This window comes from Marmota marmota, unplaced genomic scaffold, assembly GCF_001458135.2.
Source record: "Marmota marmota marmota unplaced genomic scaffold, marMar, whole genome shotgun sequence".
Lineage (NCBI taxonomy): Eukaryota > Metazoa > Chordata > Mammalia > Rodentia > Sciuridae > Marmota > Marmota marmota.
In genome coordinates this window covers 17635275-17660315 of record NW_025999982.1, presented here as the reverse complement: position 1 = coordinate 17660315, position 25041 = coordinate 17635275, and the positions used below count along the sequence as shown (strand labels likewise).

General features: G+C 37.1%; 1 protein-coding gene across 1 annotated transcript in view; it reads right to left on the bottom strand.

Moving 5' to 3' along the window:
* The window catches only part of Tfap2d (transcription factor AP-2 delta), a 56979-nt gene that overhangs the window by 26608 nt on the left and 5330 nt on the right, over positions 1 to 25041 (bottom strand). The window contains exons 3-4 of the mRNA XM_015487842.2: positions 16847 to 17012; positions 16553 to 16671 (exon numbers count right to left, since the gene is read on the bottom strand). Coding sequence (XP_015343328.1) covers positions 16553 to 16671; positions 16847 to 17012 — 285 coding nt within the window. The remainder of the gene's footprint in view (positions 1 to 16552; positions 16672 to 16846; positions 17013 to 25041) is intronic.

The window sequence follows — 25041 nt, the reverse complement described above, 5'->3', positions numbered from 1 at the left end:
AAAAATTTTTTTTTTTTTTTTTTTTTGGTACCAGAGATTGAACCCAGGCATACTTAACCACTGAACCGCATCCCCAGTCTTTTTTTATTTTTTATTTGGAGACAGGGTCTCAATAAGTTGCTAAGACTGGCTGAATTCACCATCTGCCTTCGCTTCCAGAGCTGCTGAGATTAAAGGTCACAAATAAAACTCATAAGAAAAAAATGTAATAACTTTTACCAAACATTTTATTATGAAAAATCAAATATATAGCAAAGTTAAAAATTGTACAATGAATACTGATATGCTTATCCTGAACATTACACAAAATTTGCTTTATCACATATCTAGTCATGTTTCTATATCTCCATATATCATTAATCTATATCAAAATTTGTACATTTCAGAGAAAATTATTAATCTCAATATGCAACTTCCTAAAAACTTTGCATGAGTATCATTAAGTGGGGTTCAATATTTGCTTTTAGTCTTTTCTATAAAAATGTTTATCTCAAAAGAGTTTCCTGACATCTACTAAGAAAATGGAAGAAAGAGACAAAGAACTCTTTAGTAGTAGTTGGTTGGTATGATTTGTATGTGTGCATGGCGGGGGGCATGCATGTGTATGTGTGGTGCTGGGGATCACACCCAGGGCCTTGCACATGCTAGGCAAGTACTCTAACACTCAGGGACACCCCCAGCTCTGTTTTACGATTTATGCCTAATGACCAACTAAGAACTGGCAGGGTCATGGTCTTTGTATATTTGTCAGAAAAGAACATTGAGACAATTAGCCTGCTGTGACTAATATGCAGATATTAGTTAGCATCCTGATTTGAATTTTCAATGTGCACAAATATTAACCAAACATCAAAATTATCTGCTGCACTTGTGCAAGTAAGTCTAATTTTTATTTGTTATCATCAGATACTAATGTTGCTATTGACTTTTCTCACTAACTCATTCATGCTGTAACCATTTCTTTCATTCCTACAATGTGAAAGGCCCTATTCTAGGCCTTGGAAAAAGAGTGTAATTTTATATAAAAGTGTCACAACAAAGTAAACATATTAGTGCAGATAATGTTTTATGAACTAGTTGAAAAAGTCCCCCCACACAACATTTCAAATGAGCAATGGCAGGTCTTCAGTTGAGATATTTATATTCATGTGGTAGAAAACATTGGTTTTCCCCCTCCATTTTAAATAGAAAGATGACATAACTAAATAGAAAGGATTTCTATGTTAATTAGCATAAGTTTTGCTAATTTAATGGAGGATGACAGTTTTGGGTAAAGCTGTATAAGCAATATAAGCAATATATTTAAAGTGTTTATTACCAGCACAGTTTATCACTCTAACTAATTAGGAAAGAAAATGAATGTGTATTTGGCGAAAGCAATGGCACAAGGATTTTTTTTTAAGGACATTGCAATGCTACATAGCTTGTTCACTTTTGCTAGAGAAATGACAAAGGGAAGTTATTTGATAGCTTTCAAATTAGTAGGTAAAAATGTCAAAGTTTAACTCATCAGCCAATGCTAGTACAGCACTTGGCCAGAGGATAAGTGCACATGGACTTTAGGACTCAAAAGTATCTTGCAACACAATAACATCATTGGTCATGTCATCTTTATACTAAAATCATGTATGCTGGTATAGCTGCACAATGCATTATTCACACAGAAATAGATATTTAAATAATATTTTAACATAGACTATTACATATATAAACAGTGAAAACAGGAGGATGGCAGCATGCCTCTTGAATTTTGTGCTAAAACCTGATTCTTGAGAATCTGTCCCATTTTATGCAAAGCTCTCACCGTGTGGTAGTTTTAAAAAACCAGTTTGAGAGGAACAGCTGCTATTTACATTTACACTGACAGCCAGATCCCTCCTTTCCTTAGTTCTGTTTACTGCTTTCTATTGCTTGCGATGTAACATTGTTACAGGATGTATAGCAATGATACATCAAAAGAAGTGGCAAGTGAAGACACTCTGATATGTAGTTAAAATGGGTATATCATGCCAAGAAAGCTTTTGTGCATGAGGACCCAGGAATGAATGAATAAATGCATCTATGAATTAAAACACAGATACCCAGAAACAATGAACAATCTGAACTTAAATCTTTTATAGCAGATACCTTAGAGTCGAGGTTTTAAGAAAAATTAAAATCTTGGCATCAAAGAAGTATAGGAATAAGAATTATTCCTATAATTTGACTGATTTTTGAAAAATAAAGACCTATTAACTTTTCTGTCATTGTGATGGGACTAAATAACTCTGTGAACAATGAGCTGACTCAGTAACGTGTGGTTGAAAGGGCATTCCAGGAAGGACCTAGAACATTGTCCTTTCTATTCCCACGAATAACTGCTATCACTTCATTTCTGTAAGAGATGAAGGAGGATGCAATAGTTATTTTATTTTTAATATAGGTTAAAGCTCCTCCTTTATTTCAATGTATTGCATCACTTGGCCATCTCCTCCCCGACCTCCTTCTCTCTCTTTGTAGTTCTGGGAATCAAACAGAGTTATCATTAAGCTTTACCTTCAGCCCCATCCTCTTATTTATTTATTTTTTTCTTTTTGGCAGCAGGGATTTAACTCAGGGGTGCTTTACCACTGAGTTATTTTCCTAGCCCTTTTGATATTTTTTTTTTTATTTTGAGACAGGATTTTACTAAGTTGCTTAGGGCCTTACTAAATCCTCCTGCCTCAGACACCTGAGTTGTTGCGATTATAGGTGTGCACCACCACACCCTACCCATCCTCTTATTTTTAAACACAACTGAAATAACACAATAACTTTGATAAATTCATCAATTTTATTTCATGCCAATTCAGGAATTATATAATTTAGAAATAACATCCATAGGTATTTAGGAAGATGAGGTTAGTGGTTAGAAAGGAATATATTAAGTTCAAGGCTTCAGGCTCCATGTGCCATGTAACAATTCCCTCTCCCTTCCAAATATGTGGCAATCACTAAAGGATATTCAGTATTTCCATAGTAACAGCAGTAGATGATGACTTATGTTGCTCTCCTTAAAAGCAGTCATAAGTAAATTCCAGAATATGGGAAGAACATAAAAAGATAATTTGCTCTTGGATTTAGGGAATCTAGCGGAAATTAAAAGGAAAAATAAGTGACAATCATTGGTGCTGCCTTGAAATGGGAAGTTGATGGAAAAATAGCTTCTGAGGAAAAGTTGATTACACATTTTACTGAGATTATAGTTCTTTGGTGGCAAGTAGAAATTGTGCTTTTAGGTAGAAATAATAAATCTAATTTTTTTTCCTTTTTGGTACCGGGATTGAATTCAGAGATACTCAAGCACTGAGCCACATTTTCAGCCCTATTTTGTATTTTATAGAGAGATAGGGTCTCACTGAGTTGCTTAGCACCTCACTGTTGCTGAGGCTCGCTTTGAACTTGTGATCCTCCTGTCTCAGCCTCCCAAGCCTCTGGGATTACAGGCATGTGCCATGGCACCCGGCACATCTGATTTTTAATCTCTTATGAAGTTATTAAGAATTTATCTTCTTTAAAATTATTGCTTTTAAGAAAAATGTACTTTATACAAATAAAGTTCAATATTCAAAACTAATCTGTATTAAGCACCAATTCCATATTGTAATTCATTAGATAATTCCTACCAATTGCCACTGTAACAATATTATTACCTCACAACAACTCAGGTTTAACTTAATATTGCAATAGGCAATGTCATTAATGAAAGCAATAATTCATATGTTTTAAATTGCAGTCATGTATCTATAATTTCAATCTTATTTTCATGTTTAGTGAAAGAGCATATTTGAACCTATGAGATTATTTCAAGAAGTCCTATTAGAAAGCAAATTTGAGGATAGTTTCAAACCTGAATAAGACATTATGTTAAGTAAATTTTATTTATTTATTTGTACTGGGGACTGAACATACTTGCGAGCTCCATCTCCAGCCCATTTTATTTTGAGAGAGGGTCTTTCAAAATTTCTAAGGTTGACCTAGAACTCACAATCCTCTTAACTAACTGGAATTACAGACATGCAGTTCCATACCCAGCTAAAAATGCTGTCCTATAATATCAAACTGTAGTAAACCTAGAAAGCTGAGGGATGAAGTTCCTACATTTATTACAAGTTTTAAAAACTATTCTGAAAGGAATGCAGTCTATAATACTCACTACATCTCATAGATAGTTGTCTTAAAATCTGGTAGTTTCCCTAGTTTAATGATAATTTTCTTCAAACACCAACACTTCGTTTTTCAAAGCAATAGTTTGTTCCCCATTCAATTCCTACAATAAGCACAACACCCAATTTGTAATAGGTACTTAATAATATTTTTCATTTCTTACATGAAAAAGGTTTAAAATATTTTATTGGTTAATTATGACAATAGTCTCAGAAGATATCCCCTCCAAATAACATAGTGCAAAACTAAAGCAAAAGAGACTTGCTAGAAAATTTAAATATGTATTAAAAGCTTATTAAAAAATAGTATGTAAGAGATGGGGATATGTTGGAATAACTTTCAGTTTACAGCTAGCAGCTAGCATCTATGAGCAGCTCGGAGTGCTTGAAGAATCTGCAGTCGTTCAGGCCTGATAGGAACGCCTGCAGGATGCTCTGCTCTGGAGAGCCGTTAGTGAAACCATATCCTTAGCACTTGTGGTTAGCATTGCCAAGCTGCCAGGCAAGGAAACTGATAGCCAGGAGCTTCAGGCATGGAACTTCTAACTTAGAAACCCCCTCCCCTAGGGACAAAGACCCTTCTTGATGATAGCAATATTTAGAGCATCCTCATAGTGTGGTTATATTAGGCATAAGATGATTGGCTTATGGATACTATCTTGTTTATGTATGATTGATGGGCATGCCCCACTCGAACCCTATAACAATGTATGCATTCCAAAAATAAACTGAGTACTGGACGAAGACCTGAGGTGGGTCTCTAGCCAGTTCTCTCACCAGCTCCCGGAGTCTGTGTGTTGATTCTGCATCCCTATCCCCCGCAACAAGATAGCTGAGCAACTAATTGACCACATCAGTGGTCAGATCTACAGCAGGAATATAGCTCAGTTGGTAGAATGTTTGTCTCACATGCACAAGGCCCTGAGTTGAATCCCTAGTACCAAAAAAAAAAAAAAATAGTATGTGACTCTATAAAAGGAGTCATTTAATTAAAGACTATGTTGAAGACAAGGCTTTTCACCATATTTCCACAACCTGGGGATTTACTTTAAAAATGGGAGTTAGGCTGGGGACTAGATCATGAGTGGAATACTTTGTCTGCCATGCACAAGTTCCTGGGTTTGATCTCCAGTACGATACACATGACCGTGCCTAGGTTTCAGCCATATCAGTTAATGTCTGGTGCTAGGGTCTGAACATTTTTTTTTGAAAGCTCCTAAAGTAATTCTCTCAAACCATAGTTGAAAATCACTATCCTAAGGAGAAGAGAAAGCATTATGTACAGGTAGACTACACACTCTCCCCAAATGTGAGGATTCTGAGACTTACACAAAGGGAAGGCAGTCGCTGAGGAGTTAATATTGAAGTGTAAGAGCCTTTCTAGCTAGGTTCTTGAATGATGAGTTCTGCCTTATTTGGCTGATGCAGTGTAAACTCCAAAAACAAAAGAGGATATGCGGTAGTTGGAGCAGAAAGACCATTATTAAGGAAATAGTGACAAAAAGTACTGAAAAAGCCAATTTGTACAGGAGGATTTGGAAAATGATAGTTTATTTTTCAAGTTAGTAGGGACATGATAGATTATCATTAAAAGTGTTGAGACAACTGGATGGCCATCTGGAAAAAAAGTTACATCTATACCATATATCCAACAACAAAACAAATTCCAGATGGATCAAAGATTTAAACATAAAAATAAAACTGCAAAGTAATTAAAGGATAACATGGAATAATTCATTTATAATCTTAAATTTAAAAGGCCTTTTAAAGTAGTTTGTTATAATTGAAAACTAAAAGTAGGGAAACAAAATATATGACAAATATGATTTCATCAACATATATTTGCATCTACAGTTTAGCATGACAAAGACTCAAACAAACAAATGAATACCTTTTAAGAACTAAAGAACAAATGAAAGCCAGGGGAGAGGAGGTTTGCAACTCATATTACAGGCAAACATACACACACACACACACACACACACACACATACACACACGTGTCGATATATATCAATATACATAGAAAAAAATGTGCACTTACAAATCAATGAGAAAATTATCAAAAATTAACCTAGAAACACAAAGTAAATGCAGAGACAGAAAGGTAATAGAAGTCTAAAAATATGTTCAACTTCCTTCTTAAAAGAACTTTTATTTCAACCCATCAAATTAGCAAAGATAAAACAAAATTGGTAGCCCCTTCTTGAGGCTAGAAAATAAGGAAGTATTATATTAATTCTTATTACCCCTATTGCCAATAAGATTATAAGCTTACTGACAGTTTTGAGAAGAATCTGTCAAAAATCTATCAAAATTACAGGTGTAAATATCTTTTGATGTTTCAACACCATTCCTAAGAATTTCTTGAAAAGATGTACTTATATGTCTGCATAAATATATAAGTGTGAGGTTACTCACTACAGCATTATTTATAATAGCCAAAGACTAAAAACACCTCAATGGTATTTAGTAGAGGACTCATTCAATAAATTATGATACACTTACTCAATGTAACACAAGAGTGTTAAAAATAATGAACAACATGTAAGCACTAGAAAAGGAATGAACATGAAGATGGGTTGTAAAAAATAAAGTGCAAAGTCATGTTATAGAATGTTATAATTTATCTTTAAAATGAAAAAAATTCTCTCTCTCTCTCTCTCTCTCTCTCTCTCTCACACACACACACACACACACACACTCACACACACACACACACACACACACACACACACCCTTGGCAGGAAACAGATAAACCAATATGATTTGTTTTTTTTCTGGGAAAGGAACTGAATGATTTGGGGGATGGAGAGAAAAGGAACTATTTCACTCTATACTCTTCTGTAACTTTTGAATTTTGTATAATTTTTATACATTACCTAAAGTTATATTAATTATATTAATTAAAGACTAAAGTTATTCTTTACCCTGTCCTTAGATTTAATGCTGAATGTGTATTTTTTGTAACTTTTACATGAACAGTTCCAAAGCTTTGTTGCTCCATATGGGTTAGGCCACTGTAAAAATAATTACAGTCTACAATTTGATTAGAATATCTATGAATTTTATTAATAACAAGAATCAACAAATGGGACTTACTTAAACTGAAAATTTTTTTCTCAGCAAGATAAACAATAAGAGAGGTAAATAGGGAGCCTACATCATGGGAACAAATGTTTACTCCTCACACTTCAGATAGAGCCTTAATATCCAGAGTATACAAAGAACTCAAAAAATTAGACAATAAGATACAAATAACCCAGTCAACAAATGGGCCAAGGACCTGAACAGACACTTCTCAGAGGAGGACATACAATCAATCAACAAGTACATGAAAAAAATGCTCACCATCTCTAGCAGTCAGAGAAATACAAATCAAAACCACCCTAAGATACCATCTCACTCCAGTAAGATTGGCAGCCATTATGAAGTCAAACAACAACAAGTGCTGGAGAGGATGTGGGGAAAAGGGTACTCTTGTACATTGCTGGTGGGACTGCAAACTGGTGCGGCCAATCTGGAAAGCAGTATGGAGATTCCTGGGAAAGCTGGGAATGGAACCACCATTTGACCCAGCTATTGCCCTTCTTGGACTATTCCCTGAAGACCTTAAAAGAGCGTACTACAGGGATACTGCTACATCGATGTTCATAGCAGCACAATTCACAATTGCTAGACTGTGGAACCAACCCAGATGCCCTTCAATAGATGAATGGATAAAAAAAATGTGGCATTTATACACCATGGAGTATTACGCAGCACTAAAAAATGACAAAATCATAGAATTTGCAGGGAAATGGATGGCACTAGAGCAGATTATGCTTAGTGAAGCTAGCCAATCCCTAAAAAACAAATACCAAATGTCTTCTTTGATATAATGAGAGCAACTAAGAACAGAGCAGGGAGGAAGAGCAGGAAGAAAAGATTAACATTAAACAGAGACATGAGGTGGGAGGGAAAGGGAGAGAAAAGGGAAATTGCATGGTAATGGAGGGAGACCCTCATTGTTATACAAAATTACATATAAGAGGTTGTGAGGGGAATGGGAAAAAAACAAGGAGAGAAATGAATTACAGTAGGTGGGGTAGAGAGAGAAGATGGGAGGAGAGGGGAGGGGGGATAGTTGAGGATAGGAAAGGTAGCAGAATACAACAGTTACTAATGGGGCATTATGTAAAAATGTGGATGTGTAACCGATGTGATTCTGCAATCTGTATTTGGGGTAAAATTGGGAGTTCATAACCAACTTGAATCTAATGCATGAAATATGATATGTCAAGAGCTTTGTAATGTTTTGAACAACCAATAAAAAAAAGAATATCTATGAATTTTAACCAGAATAGCAGGAGCTTGCTAGCATAGTGGCAAAGGTTGCAACGGTGGCTGTTTTCCAAATATTCTAGTCCTCAAGTATCTGGTTCCAAAAGGGGAAAAAGGAAAACCAAAGAGGAAAATAAATGTAAACAATGGGGGAAAATATAGACTGAGTATTTGAAAAACACATTGGTTGCATCATAAACTTTGAAAGGGAGACCCACAGAAGAAAGCAAGCAAGTCACCATGTAGTCACATGCAGACACATGTGCTTTTTAGTTATGCCACTATTTGCAGAGTAAATAATTAGGTGGATTGGGTGGATGAGAACAAAGCAGGCATGGTAGGCTTGCATACATTTGCTTTCTGTGCCACGGACACTGTGAACATGAACAGGAGTTTAAGGACACTTCATACACACACAGTCAAACCTAAAGGCAGTTGTGTATTGTCCTATTTCTCCTGCCTCTATATCCAGGGGAGTGATATTAGAAAGTAAGCAAATAACTTAAGATATTCACTCTCCGATATGGTATTTATCTGTCCATAATATTGTATAATACAATTTTAGATTCATTAAGGCCAATTACTGAATCTTCATAAATTCTTAGGTATTAGTTAACAATATCTGATTGTTAGCTAATTAGTATTGCCAAAACAGATTCCTCTTTATATAAACTATTCTAAGCATTGAAGAAGAAATTTATTGATTAGGCAATACTTATTAATCTGATAAAAATAAAACTCATTTTCCAAAATATTTCTTAAAATGAGTAACTAAACTGCTAGAAGTAAATATAATATTGAGCCCAATTCTACTGACAGCTCTATGCCTCAAAAGATATTGCCAATGCATAGCATCTGCATGCAAAAGGCAACACCAACGTCTCCTAGAACTTGATCTCCCAGGTGGTTGAAAAACATGCACAAAAATTGGAACCATTACAACAAGGGTGGAATACACTACACTTTTCATACCATATACATTTTTAGTAGAAAGCTGAAAACCTTTCTCCCTAAGGTGAAACTAATGTAGGTACATAATGTCTGGAGAAGGACAGAGAAGAAACTATTTTGGGGAGGATGATTCTTTTAGATATATAAGGATTCCATGAGTTCCTCAAGAGTAACCATTTAGCTCTGCTAGTCTAAAAAAGGGCATTGCGAGAATATCAGCTTTGTCCTAAAATCCATAAGAAAAGTGACTAAAGCTGAGCATGCCCTGGACAGATGTTATCACCAACACATGGCAAAATGGTTCTAGTGCTTTATTCCTAAATCTCAAGCAGTGGGCTGTACTTCTTCCTAAAGTCAAAAGTATGGATTGGTAGTATCAAGAGTACTTGTTGAAATACCACATCTATTCATTCATGACCAAGCTGGTTATTTTGTCCTTGTTCACTAGAAATGTGGTTCTGTAAATTCAGGATTAGAGACAGGGGGGGACATAAGACCAAGTGGTAGAATTTTTTTTTTCTACTGTGTTCTGGTGGCTTGGTGAGTAGAAAGAAGAATTTTTCAGGGTCATCTTTAGCTAAACTGGCATCTTTTTAAAGTACAAGTAACAGTGATACTTAGTACAGGAAAGAAGAAGTTAACATTTATTGTTACTCTAACTTCGGGCAATTAAATGGCAGAAGGTAATCAGAATTCCAAAATAACTGTATCAAAAGATGCAAAAAAAGGTGCAGAAATTTTCCTAGGGGCAGAGAAGACCAAATTCAAGGTGAAAAATAGACACAGGGATGGATACATTTTTTTCTATTCTTTAGTTTATTTCTATTTCAATTCAGAAATAAACAGAGCATCACCCCACAATGCAATAGTTTATGATCCATGACACAAAAGCAAATCCAAATGGAAAATAACTGTGGGGCTACAAAATCAAAGACATGAATTCACATTCCATGGCACCCAATTATGTAATCTTATACAGAAGAGTTCGTGTCTCTGAGCTTTAGTTTTCTCATTTGAAAATAATGATAAATTTCTTAAGCACTGACTTTATTCTGGGGACTATGCTAAATGTTTTGCAAACATTTTGACTTAATCCTTAGAACAATAATATGAAGACGGCACTATTAAAAACACTTCTTTATATATAAGGACCCTGATAGTTAGAGAGGCCCTGTGCCTTTCTCTATGGAAAGTTGTAGAAGTAAATCAAACAAGCTTATTTTACTATAGAAGCCACATTTTTAACTACTGTGTTCAAATGCCAATATGGTGCCAACTGTTTAATTAATGGCTTGTAGTTAATCCTACAAAAGACACAGTTGTGGGAGATACTGAGGATAGACTATCACAATTTTATCTTTTCTTTATAAACCATAGAGTTGTTGCCAAAAGACTCTGTCCAGCTAGGGATTACATTTTCTAGCATACCCTAAACCCATCTATGTAATTAATGATGAGTTCTCATAGAATGTGAATAGTAGCAATAGGTTCAGTCCTGGCTAGAATGGGTAAGATGGTGTGTGCACTTTGCATGATGCCTTTCTTCTCTGTGAGATGATTAAGTGGGACTCTTAGGACCTAGAGAAGGGCATCGTTGTAGATGAAGAAAACTCTGGATCCTTAGTCTCTGAGTGAGACTGTAGCAGAAAGGAAGACCTTCAGTGAGGATTGTGATGAGGGAGAAATAAGCTTTTGTTGTGTTAAGGAACTGAAAATTTGAGGAGTGTTATAACAATTAGCATTAACCTAATTATTATAGATTGTATGGTCTTTGTAAAAAAGGGAAAATGAAGTTCAGTCATGTTAAGTACAGATCAAAGTCTGACACTATTTTAGAAGTGATATTATTCCAGGTTGGGAAGGGAGCACTAGGCCAAGTGTTCATAGATTTTGCAAGTAGCATAACTAATTCACCTGAGGTAAGGACTTTAGGGCCTGGAAATTTATGAAATTTTTTTTTTTGAAGCTGAAGAAGAGCAACAGTAAGAAAGTGTTAAAACTTTTTATTTTAACCACAGTATTTGGAACTGGTGCCATTTCTTTTGCTGATGTGTATTTATACTCTCCATTGACTCACAGAACTTAAAAAGTACATAACACACACATACACACACCACAGATTTTTACCTCCTGTCACAACAAATGGACACTCAAGGTATTTATTACTAAAGAGAATAAATAAACTATGCTTTCTGGACCATGAATAGTGCCTGAGAATGGTACATGGACTTTTCTAAAAGCAGCAAAATGGTTCTAAGAAAGCATCTCACGCACATGAACAGAACTTCCTCCAAGCAACACTCTACAATGTTAGACACCATGGAAAACCACAGGGGAGGAGTGATGGACAGCATTGACTGGATCACTGACCACCAGCTCTGCAAAAGTTGTTCCAGAGTGAAATGCAGGGGGAAGCTACAGAACATGCCAGTTCAGAACTAGTAAAAATATAGCAAGACTGTTAGGACTAGAACAATATTATTGGCCAAATTCTTTGAATGTTTTCTAGAGATAGAGTGTTTCCATTGCAGAAAAGTCTGGAAATTTCCTGATGTCTCCTCAGGAAGATAAGTGCATTAGGTTAAGCAATGCTAAGCCACCACAGATTCCAGAGAATGATGTCTCTCTGGTGTTATAGACACTAGAACGGAATTAGGAAAAATTAGAGTAGTGTGACTAACAAGGAGAAATGTAGAGAACAGACTTATAAGAAAATAGGGTAAGAGAACTTGGGCATAAATGATAGTTATATACTGAAACTTTAGGTGAAGACATATGGTTGAAAAGGGAGTAAGATCAGGTATTACATTCATGGGACTCTAGATTGAAATATTTTTATGTTGTTTCCATTAAATGTTCCATGTTATGTGACCATCCCATCCCCCTCCACAAAAAAAAAAAAAACACTCAAAATGCCTGCCTTATGAAAATAATCACTTTTCAAGAAGTTTGATAAATTAAAAAGAGTCTGACATATTGTTCTAATCAGTTATCCCATTGCTTACAAGCTATGATGATATTTGCAGCAGAGATGTGTTGAATTATTAAAATATATTACAGAATTACATTAAACAGCCCTGTTTTATAAATTCCCCAAATAACCTCTTAAAATAATGACTCCAAAATGTGGAATCAAGAACAATGCTATGGGATGGAAGTATCAGTAGAATAAGTCTACTTAATAGAAACATAGAAAAATTGTTTTTAAAATAATTTAAAACAAAATGATTAAAAATCCAAGGTGAGCATGGAAACCCAAGAATATCCTGCAAAGTCAGTAATGGCTGTTTTTGAAAAACAAGTGTTAATTTGCTAATTTGAATACCCATCATGAAACACCTTACTCTTTACTGATGGGATCTTTATAAAGATTATATCATCTCTGCATTGAGAGCTTGTTATGGCTATAAAGTCATGGAAATTTGAACTTCATTGGATTTATTTTTACATCTGATCTATCAGAAATAATGTCAATTGAGCATTTTTCTCTCTTGTTTCATGTACTGTACCAAAATGTGGGGAGATGATTGAACACTAGTAATGTATTGGGTCACCAAGCTGTTTGAGAAACTAATATTCTCAGCTTGGCTAGGCTACTCTATATGAATTTTAAGAAACACTTTTAAAAGAATCAAAATTACTTGCTATTGGTGATTAAAATGCATATATGTGTTAGTGTAGGAAATTCAGGTGGTAAAGCAGGGATATCAATAAAAAACTGAAGAAAAAAAAAGAGTAGTGCTCTTTTCCACAAACTTTATGTTTTTAAGAAAGCTGACGGAACATTTAAAAAAATGTTGTTTTAGATGGAAAGAATACTCTTATTTTATTTATTTACTTTCATGTAGTGCTGCTGAGAATCAAACCCAGTGTTTCACATGTTCTAGGCAAGTGCTCTACCACCTAGTTATAGCCCCAGCCCCTGATGGACCATTTTTGATGACTAGGAATCTAGTTTCAAAATTTCCAAAAAATATCTAAAATGTTGCTGGCTCTTACAAAAATATTTGACTAAGGAGAAAAAAAAATATATCAACCATAGGCATGTTCAATTCAAGGGATCATTTATCAAATAGTAAATATGATAAACTATACAAACAGAACAAACTTCAGATCCTTTCTGGATCTAAAAGGATCAAAGTCTCAGAATTTTTAAAGAAAAGCATCAACTATTTAAGTGTCTCAGGAGACTGATAAATCAGTGTTGGGTTTCCGTTTCTCTGTGTACATCCAACCCTGCCTGCAGAAGTTCAAAGGCCAGGAGCCTAGTGCAGAACATGGCATTGCTGTCTGGAAAAGAGTTTTCAGCCATTGCCACCAAACCAACTGAAATATGGGGAAGAATAGGTACAGGAGAATCCTCAACATTGAGGCTGTTCTTCCTGTCAGCCCAGGGTTATAATGAAGCCAGTTCAGTTTACATGAAATATCCATATTCTTCTAATATTAGGTTCTCCTCGTGTCTTAATGTAACTGGTAGTTTTTGATACTATTGGTCATGAATCCTGACCTTAATAGTGATTTATGAAAATTAGGGAATTTACAATTAGCATTTGAAAAGAACACAAAATAAAAAGATATCAAGAATATTGTTCAAACTTGTGGAACTTTAAAAATTGTACATGAAAATAAGTTTGAGGGTCATAATACAAGGGCCCCTGAAGGATGCAAAATGTCCCTTTGTCCCTAAACCTCTGTTCCAAAGTTCCACCAAAGTGCCTGGAATTCATCACTAACAGATTTGATTGTCTACATTATGAAGTTTTGAGGGATTTCAATAAGCACTCAATTAAAATCTTAAGTTTCTTTATCCCAGGTTTGTTGTTAAGAGTGAGCCAGAGCCATATGACTAGAACACAAGCAAGGCACTTTTGTGATAGGGAAGGTATGATCAAAGACCCCAGGGATTATTCTAGGATTTCATATTTGATCTGTACCCATTTGGTTAGTATGGACAGATGATTCCTATACAGGATACCCCAGTGCTCATGACTAACTTGAAATCAATAAGGATAATTGTGAACATACTCTCTATGGATCTTCTATGTGTACTGGCCAGTACTTTCAAGACACTCAGGAGAGAGGTCTTTTTTTGAGATCTTTACTTTTCATAAAAGTTGCAAATTTTATGAGAATTCATAGTCAATCTATCCTGGGAAGTGAAAAGAATCCCAAGAAGCATCAGTTTTACTTAAATATTATCATTCATCAGAATCACCTGGAGAGTCTGGTCATACCCCACACTGAATTTCAATTAATTCGGTGATGGGGCCAAAGCACTTTTAAACACACCTTCTCATTTGATTTTTCCACATTGTTTGGTTTGAGAATAATGACCATCTACATGTGTTATTGGTGTGTTTTTTGTTTTTGCAGTATCAGGCTTCAGAGATGCTAGGCAAGTGCTCTACTGTGAGCCACATCACAGACATTTTTAATTTTATTTTGAGACAGGGTCTCACTAAGTTGCCTAGGCTAGTAGAGAATTTGTGATACTTCTGCCTTATCCTCCTGTGTTGCTGAGATTATAGGCATGCACAATCACACCTGGCTCCACATAAATTCTTAAATCTCCTTTATTCTATCCTCAACAAGTGTTTTGTTCTTTTTAAAAATAGCTATAATTTTAATATTTTTATTTAAATTGAGCAGGAATCCATCTCTCTTTAGAATCAAATGATGATGATGATGATGATGATGATGATGATTTTACTTTGCTCTTCCTCAGTTCTCCCAGCCAACATGTGTGGATAAGTCAAGTCACCCTACCATGGGTCAGCCCTCAGTATCAACAAGCACAGGTAACACAGCACAAGATCTAAACATCATAAGTTGTGTATCATTTAACCATAATGCTTAGGACAAAAATTTTGGAATATTTGCAAATATCTTACCAGTTGACGTCTCTAATATGAAAATCCAAAATCCAAAATTCTTCAAAATCCTTGGAGCATCATGTTGGAATTTTAAAAAGTTTTGAATTTTGGAAAATTTCAGATTTTGAATTTTTGAGTAAGGGGTGCTCAACCTATAAGAGTAATTCTTACTAAATATTTGTCATAAATAATATTGTGATTGTTGTCATTATTGCTATTAGCACATAAGACAATTGTTAGTAGCACAATCCCTAAAGCAATTTTCTCAAGATAAATGTAAATATCTCACTAAATTTTAACGTTGAACAGTAAATATTGTGTATTAATAATATAGAAAAAAGTCAAGATGTTTGTTTTTGTGTTTCGGTCACTTACCACTCTCTATAGTACCATATTGGCGAATAACCAATGGTAGAAAAGTGTCAAAGGTGCATTCAGGTGAGGCTTAGCACAAAAGGCCCCTGTCACTCACATTTTAAACCATAGCCTTCTGGGTTATGAAAGAACTTTTCTTTGACATTAAAAAACTATCCCCACAAAGTTTTTTGCTAAGTACCTAATAATTCTCCTTAAAAGAAGATTGTATGAGAAAGTGTAAAGTTTAGTCCTTATAGAATAAAAAAAAACAAAGGAGAAGATGTAAATTGGGAAAAAATAACTTCTGGGAATTTTTTTCCACCTCTCTCTCTCTCCCACTAGCTAACCTTCACCTTTCTGACCCAACGTATCCCACCATAAAGCCATGGAACTTCACTGTGCTTCAAGAGATATCTACTAGGATTAACACAATGTACTTTTGCCCTTAGTATCATGCCTAGACTTCTGTGAATTCTTCATAAAGAATTATTTATACTGCAGATCATGTTGTGCTGAATTATAATAAATTAAATCAGATTTGTCTATACTCTAAAATAATAAAAATGAAATAGATAGCCAGTTTTTTGTTGCTATTATTTAGCAAATATTTGGAGAATATTCCATTGTCTTCCATTGTCTTCTTCCCTAATACTGCTAAAATTAGTAAGTTAATTAACATCCTATGAATAATTTAAGTCTTATATTAAGCCAAATTTAATCATCATTGCCAAGATTAATTAGGAAACTCACCTGTAACTATGCTTAATAGCATAAAAAAGTAAAATAACATAATCTAAAAAACCTGACTATCAAAGAATTTTCGACCTTCCATCATTGCTTGACAGTACTGAAAAAATCATACCTTCAACTAAGGAAGTAAGGAGAGTAACATTGGCTGCTTTCCGTCTTCCTGCTGGCAAATTTAAGCCAAGTCTATCCAGTTTCTCTCTCAGGCAGCGGCCTCCATTCTTGGATTTTGCTCTGTCCAACAACAAATAAAAAATAGGTTTTGAAAGTTCACATTCTGGAGAAAATTGTGAGAAGACTTGACGACATGGAGAATACATTGGGTGGAAGACATAAGGACTGAGGGTTGAAGGTGTGGCATCAGTAGTTAGCAGACAGACAGACAGTGCTGAAACTAGTGCTAACTTACCTTCTCAAAATGCCTCCCAGGAGTGAAGCATTGAGGCACTCGGGTGGTGAGAGCCGCCTCTTTACCTCAGCAATGGTCACCTTGTATTTGGAAGTAGAACTGAGAAGGGACAAACGACCAGGAACAGAGCAAAACAAGTCTGTGGGGTTGACCACACAGGTGCCACCTTGGGAGGAAAAAGTATATAACATGTTAGTGAAGGCAGGAGAAGAAAAGTATATGAGAGGCAGTTAATATCAAGGGACCACTTGATATTAAGTAGTACGTGACAGCAATTGTACTTATAAATCACCCACATTATCTCAGAGAGCTCCTTTGAAGATGTCCTTCCAAATAATAACCAGAGTTTCATCTTTTCAATATCACACAGAAAATGGTTGTGAGTATACAATGGTAATTTTAGAGAAAATTGGCATCTTTTGGAATACAGCCTGGCTCACCAGTCACACCAAGAAACACTTCAATTAATTAAACACCTCTATTAATTGAAAACCCCAATTCTAGTAGTCAACCACATGAAAGGTAAGTGTTATTTATCCATGGTTGTATCTGTATGTGTACACACACATACATGGATAGAAACTTTTTATGCGTGATTTATTTTCTTTTCCAAAATGTTTGAGAATTCCATCTCCTTTCCCTCATCCATCTAATAATTAAAGACACCACAGTCATTCAATCTTGACATATTACTAAAAATAATCTGCTTATAGCCAGAAACTTCTAACCCATACAGGCAATGACAGGTCAAATTCTTTTATTATGTGTAAACTGGCACACACAGGAAAATATACCACAAGATCTGAACATGGTAACAATGTCAGTTATAAATAATATTATTGCTGTGGTTGTTTTTATTATTACCATTAGAGTGAAAAGCAAAGGGAACTATTAATAGCAAAATCATCAAAGGAATTTTGACATGCTGGAGTTTTGGACCCTGTTCCCAGGGTCCAAAAAATCCCTTCAGCTTTACCTTCCTTCAGGTACAGCACAGGATATTCTGTAATCTCACCCACTGAAGTAGACTTGAGGACCTAAGGGGATTTATCAGTGAGGAAAGTTCTTGCTGGCAAATTTCTCACTCACTGTAAAAATTCTAGGCCAATGTCCCCCTTGCTAGGATGGTGGCTTTATGTTCTAGAACTGCAAGCCTACTTCATCTTGCTTTGAGCCTTATGAGGAAAGTTTTTAAGGTTTAGTGGTGAATTCAAATTCAAGTTGGCTTTTCTGAGCATGCTATGGCTTTTTTTTTAAGTTATGGGCAATCTTGAGACTCGTTTCCAATAAAGGATTGAGTTCTATGAGTGGAAAAAAGAAAGAAAAATGGCAAAAAAGTGTGGTCCAAGATCTTTTTTACTAAAAATGTGGTCCTCAAAAGATAGCATCGGAACCAGGCATAATGGCACATGCCTGTGGTTGCAGCAGGTTGGGAGGCTCAAGTTTGAGGCCAGTCTGGATAATTTGTAAGACCCTGTCCCCCCCACCAATATATATATGATATAAATGGGCTGGAGATGTAACTCATTGATGGAGCACTCCCAGAATGAATGAATGAACGAATACATACATACATAAATAGAGGCAGAATTGACAGGAAGAGATCTGTTAGAAATGTAGAATCTCAGAATTTCTGTCAAAATTTGCACTTTATAAGACCCCCTGTTAGTACATATATTCATTGAAGTTTGAGAAGCACCAGACTAGGACTCTCCACTTGCTTCCCAGGTAACTCCTACCATGTATTACTAAGCAGCACAGTGACTTATATGAGGGGAGTCTCTGGCAGTCAGATTTAGGCATGTTCCTTTGCATGGAAGCCTAAAGAACCTGGACAACATTTAGAAAGACAGAAGGACCCCTGACAGGGGAGGAGAGGGCTAGCTAACCTTGCCCCACTTTTAAACTATTTACACCTCTGCAATTTGGGGAATTATTCCTGGCCGTTTAACTGTCATCCAAGTTTTCTTGGAAAGTGCTAAAGACCAAGGTCTTTCTCCTTAAGTATTCTAAGGCTGTCAGTATCCCTGAATGACCCCTAAAACAAAAGGTAAGACATTCAGAGTGTCAGCAAAGGCTCTCCAGGCTGCAATATATTTATATTTATATTTAGCCAAAATTTTCATGCCAGTTCCTGGCACCTATTTTCAGTTTCACATCTGAGAAGTCATAACCTCAACTGCCAAACTCAGGTCCATTGCGTGGAGTCAAACTTGTAGCCCACACTACAGAAGACTATAACTCCCCTTCTTCAGGAGATGAAAACATAAATCCACCTGTGCTTTTGCACTTCACATTCCCAGAGAGGATTTTAAGCCAGTAAATAACAACAATCATAGTAAAAACAAATTCCCAGATTCCTGGGTCTGAGGTTAACAGTCACTTTCATTAATGCTTTACCTTGGTACCTATAGATCCAAAATGCACTTAAAAAAAATAAACAAAGGTCACTTTTCAAAAGTTGAACAGGAAAGCAAAATGAGTATAAATAAATTTGCTGTTTAGAGTCATACTGTGAGAATCATGGCTCTGATTACTTTAGGATTTAGGTTAGTGTGAAGAAAAATATTAAACCTCAAGAATAAAAATCGATGTCTATATTCAAAATTCACATAGCCCTCTCTAGAAAAGGTACTTACCCACAGTCATATGAATAATAAGTAAATTTATATTCTTCCATTAACATTCCTCTCTCAAACACTAGCCAGTATATATTTGAGGGAAAAAGGAATCTCACCCAATCAGTCCCAAGTTTATTATGAGTGGGAGAAGAAAGCATTTGAGCAAATGTACATATGATTTTGCTAGCTGCTAAGGAAGGAGAAGGACACAATTTAGAGTGTTCCTCTCTTTTTAGAACTTTTTTCTCTTTAATGTTCAGTGTGTTAGACACCAGATTTAAAGAAATGCCAATGATCATCATTTTTGTAAAAGAAGTTAAATGAAATTCTTTTCCATTAGAAAACTACCACCTTTTTGACAAAGTGAATGCCATGTGCTGAAAGCCGGCTGCTCCCAGCGATACCACTGAGTCTGCTACCTGGTAATGTGCTAACTCCCTGGGCCCTGAGACTTTTCTACATCCAGTTTGGGTTTCTGGCTTATGCTCAAATAGGCATGTATTAGGTAAATTACACAGGCTGCATATTAACAGTATGCTTTATGCACACACAAATTGCCTGAAGGATTTATTTTGTATTCAGGATTAGCCATCAACTCTAGAGTCTTTTATTTTTTATGTCACAGCATCTTTAAAGGGAATTTCTGTTGCTTTGATACTTGGCATTGCTGCAGCCTTGGGGAACTCTCTTGTTCTGGCTAAAGATTTGGCAACTTGTAGAGTTTACAGCAACTTGGGGAACCTGATATCTTTCTTTTCAGTCTTTCACTTTTTATGGAGGTAGGAAAAAGTCAACATAACCAAAGTTTTGCATTTGCAATGACGATAGTGAGGGGTTAGTTCTTCTCTATGGGGACCCAGACTACAGATGGCATGATGAGACCTCAGAGAAGGAAAGTCATAAAAGAGTGGACCTCATCAAGCTATAAACAAGGGTTACTGGCTGAAGTTCATCATGGTACCTTTGTTTCATGTCAGCTTTCATTGAGTTATGTGGTCTCATTTTTTATTCAGCACCGTAGTTAGGGATGTCTTTGCAGCCAGAACCAGAGTGTTCATGCAAGATTCCAGAGTTCATCTCTTTTCCATTAATAGTGCACAGAAGCAATAAAGACATGAAGGTCACTATTTTCAAAGTTGGAAACAAGACTCCCTAGTTCCAGTGATATTGCAAACTCTAATGAGCAGCTATAGCAACAATGTAGAAATCAAGAATTATATACTCAAGGTCACTTGTCTAGTTTATGACTTCAGAAAAAAGGAATAACTTTGCCAAAGCAAAAGGAATAAGCTAGCTAAAGATTGTGGGGGTGACAAAACCAGGCACAGAATACATCAATGCAGATCCTTCAGCTGTCATACCTTGTTAGATCCTGCACAGTCTGAAGAAGGTTGGGATTACACTCTTCTTGGCAAATCTGGGGACATCTGTCCTTGTGTCTGCAGGCACACTATGGAATGTTGTAAAAAGTACTGGGCTACAAGTACAAACTTGGTCAACTAGCGACCCAAGCATCTTGGAGAGTAGTTATCTGGGTCTCAATCGATCTGAAATATGAGGTTGTTCACAACTGCTCTACTTATCTCTCTAGCTGATGAGGAGGGAAAATGGGAATTGAACGTGCGCACGCGCGTGCTCAGTTACCTGAGCAAAGGCTGCCCAACACCGCTATTGTGTTGAGCAATTTACCACGTCGCAGGGTGAGATCTGAGGCGCTACATTAAAACCACCCACCCTCTGCATTGCAATTGAACAGGAAAGCCAAGCTCTAGCGACTGGGACCGCTTTTCCTCTTCTCATCCCCAGCAATTACAGCAGAGGAAAGAGCGGCTGCCTCCAAGGAGCTGTGGTTCCCTGGGCGCGCCGAAAGCGGCTTCTGAGCCACAAACCGGTCTCACCGCCCTCAAGCCCCTCTCTAAGAACACACCCAGCTGCGTTAAGAGGTCCCCAGCGCTCTCCAGGTGCGATCAATACTTCCTGTCGAGCTTCCGGGCGCTGGGCCCAAGCGCGCAGCCTCTCCAAAGTCGCTGCACCGCCCCACTCATCGCCGCGTTAGTGTTGACATAATTAGACCAAATCTTGGGAGCAAAATAAATGTTCTGTTCGCCTTACAGCCAAACAGATGTTTACAATTCAAATGAAAGAAATACAAACGGCAGGGATTTTTTTTCTTCCCCTTCTTCATCTCCAGTGATCGCTCTTTTTTTTTTTCCCCTGACACATTAAAAATGTGTAAGCGATTACAAGAGTTTCCTGTCCTTATTAGTTCTGCAGCTGCATTTCTGCGAGGTGTGCTGCGCGTGTGAGCTGGGTGGGGTAGTATCATTCTCTGGGCTGCTTCTCCTCTAGCCTTTCTCCCTTCTCAATCCTCCTCCCACATGTGACCTCCTCTCCCCAAGGCAGCAGATATTAATTGTAATCAAACCGCAATGGGGTGGGTACTTAATTGCCATCTAGTTGGCCTTTGATGATGCGTCATAACGGATTGTACTGTTCGGAGGAGGGATACTCCGATTACAGGTATAACGGGATTACCATGGCTGAATAAATTCCTCCCTGTGCAGATTCCCGGCAGAACAAAAGAAAGGGAGGTTTGCACCCAGACAATGGCTGGTTTAATGGTGGTGGTGTGCGTTATGGTGTGTGTGGAGGATTAATCTCCATTCCCCAATGCACAGAGTGCTTTGGATTTTGGTGAGTTTTCAAGCAGTAAAGAAACCGGGAGAGAAGATAGCAGACTATGGGAAAGTACCCACCACCACCACCACCAAAGTCCAACAAATCAGGCCTCTGGGTACTTTTATACACAAGTTTTAGAATTCATATAATAGAGATTGAACTTCAAATCTGTTTTAGGGGAATAAGGCAGAAGATGAGGCTCAAAGTGTATTTCTGGATCGTTCTCACCTACAAAGGTTGAATCACAGAAAGGAATTCTGGCGACTTCCAGGAAAGAGAGATTCAGGGTACCTGCTTTTTACTGGGGGCAGGGGTGGAGTGGGGGTGCTAACAAAGAAGAGGAACAAGTCTTCCCACCCTTGATTTTTACCCCTTCCAGGAGCTGCTGAAATGGTCACTGATTCTTTCCAACCGGGGACTCCAAGGTTCAGGCCCTCTAGAAACCCAAAGCAGCCAGAGAAGGAGCATCCTCCTGCTCAAGGAGTATGTGAGCCGCCACAAGGGCGGCAAAATAGGGGAAGGCGTTCAGTTCCATCCATCCTATTATTGGCAGTCAGGGCGATTGAAGCTAAAGCAGCGTTTCAAGGCAACATTATTTAAAAAATTAAATCAGATCTGACAATGTTTGTCCTCAGCGTAAATGCCTCCGCCTCGGAGTGCCAGTCACCTCTAAGCGATCTGACAAACTCCAGCTCGCTTAAAACGTGCAGAGTTCAAATCATATTAATTCCCCAAAAATGTTTTGATTCAAAGTAGTTTGTATTTTGTGTAGCCACGGGCAATAGGGAAAGCGTTCCTGCCTGCCAGTGGCCGGGTCCGCTCCCTCTCCGCGTGGCCCAGAGGCTACAGCGGTATTTAAGCTTCTGAAATTAGCCTGGGGCTGCAAGGCGGAATGATCACAAAGCGAAACAAGGGCGCTTCCCCTCTTCACTTTTTTCATCCCCCCCGCTTTTTTTTTTTTTTTTTTTTTTGCCATCCCGATTTCACAAAAGAGACCAGGGCCAAAATGTCACTTTCCACCCACATATGGAAAGGCTGAGTTTTCTCATCTCACCTCTATCCTCATCTGAAGGCCACAGTCCCCTATCCAATTGAAACCCTACCCTGTTTGATTCCAATCTGGATCCATTATTAGCTTCCTCCTCGTCGTCGTCGTCATCATCAACATTGTTCACTTATTATTAACGTCTGAGCATGAAAGGGACCAGCGGCTGACAAAGGGAGGGGTTTGGGGTGGGGCGGTAAGGAAGATTCACCGGGAAAAGAAGAGTGAGTTTTCCTTGCTTCCTTCTTTCCTTCCTTCCTTCCTTCTTCTTCTTTTTTAATGATTAAAAACATAGACGACTCCTGTAAATAGAAGCCTCATTTCTTCAAGAGATGCCTTTTGAAACCCAGTATCTGAATATTCAACGAAGGCAAAGCTCCACTCTGTACGTACAACATTAATATGATCTCTGCAGAATTTGCTACTCAGAAATATTAACATATCAAAGCCAACGCCCGAGGCGAAAGAAGCTATCGATACTGGAGCACAGGGTAAAGTAAAGATTATTGGTTCTGATGGTTGGAGTGGAGGAGCTGCGGGCAAAATCGCGCACACCATTAACCGAGAGTGAGCGCGCAGGGAGCTGCGCCTTCGAGGCGGTGGCAAATATTTTATCTAGGTGGTAATTACCTTGCTGATAACTCCTCTTCACGCATTTTTTTTTTTTTTTTTTGGATATCAGGCTCTCATTATAGGCCCAAAACAATGTTTTCTACTTAACAAAGTGAATCAGAAAATGGCATGTTGCTCTTTACAAGTAGCCAAATTTAAGATAACTAACGGCCCCTAACTCCTTCTCCCCCTTGCAAATCAGGATAGTTTCATCATGATGAATTCATGTAAACTACACAGGCATGTATCTTTCTTCAAGAAAAACACTCGAAGGGGTCTTTGAAAGTGAGATTTATTTTTCTTGCAATGTAAATTCTGGATACCACTAGAAATGCAAATTTATCCAAGAATTTGGCCAAAACCAGAAAACAGTAGAAAAGTTGTGTTTTTCAAGAAATCCTGTTTTATACAAGGAAGTATCTGTAAAGTATGGATTGAAAAATAAACACATTCTCATCTAAACTGTAAGACAACACTGGGTTACTTGAGGGACTGGAGAAAAGCAGAGTTCTGGAATTAATGTCCTCCTGATTTTTGATGGACAAAACTGATCTAAGCTATTGATATTTGGAGTCCTATTCATAACTGTGACCATAGAGAGAAGGAGCTTCCTAAGAATTTCTTTAAAAATAAAGAGTCCTTAGATAAGGGGCAGGGCAGGGTCTGACAAAACATATATCCCTTCCTTGATATCCACTTTTAAACTGTCATGAATATTGATAGTTTCAGGGTAAACCAATACATATAGACATACATCTTTCAGGGTTCAAACAGGTTAATTGGCCTTTCTCTAAAACATGTGAAAATGAAATAAATTCGGCAGCTAAAATTTGAATTCTTCGAAGTGGAGGATTAAGGTTTAGTCTAACAATACAGACATAAACACCAAGTGACATTTCCTTTATCTTTGGAGTTATGCTGTTTTCCTACAAAATCAACCTTTTGTTTCAAAAAGCAGGTTAAGAAATGCTTTTTTAACTTAAAAAATAGGTATTGAGTACTACTAGAAAAATAAAACATCACCTATGGAACACAATTTCTGTGGCTCTGGAAAGACCTCAGCTTGCACCTTGTAGATTAAATCTTTTGCATTTCTTTTCTCTTAAATCTCTTAAATCTTTTGCATTTCTTGGAAGGATGCTAACGTGTGAGGGGATATCACCTAAACCTTTCTATGCCAATTCAACCGATTCCACACCCGAGGCCTCCCATCCTCATCCTTGAATAATCTCCACCCT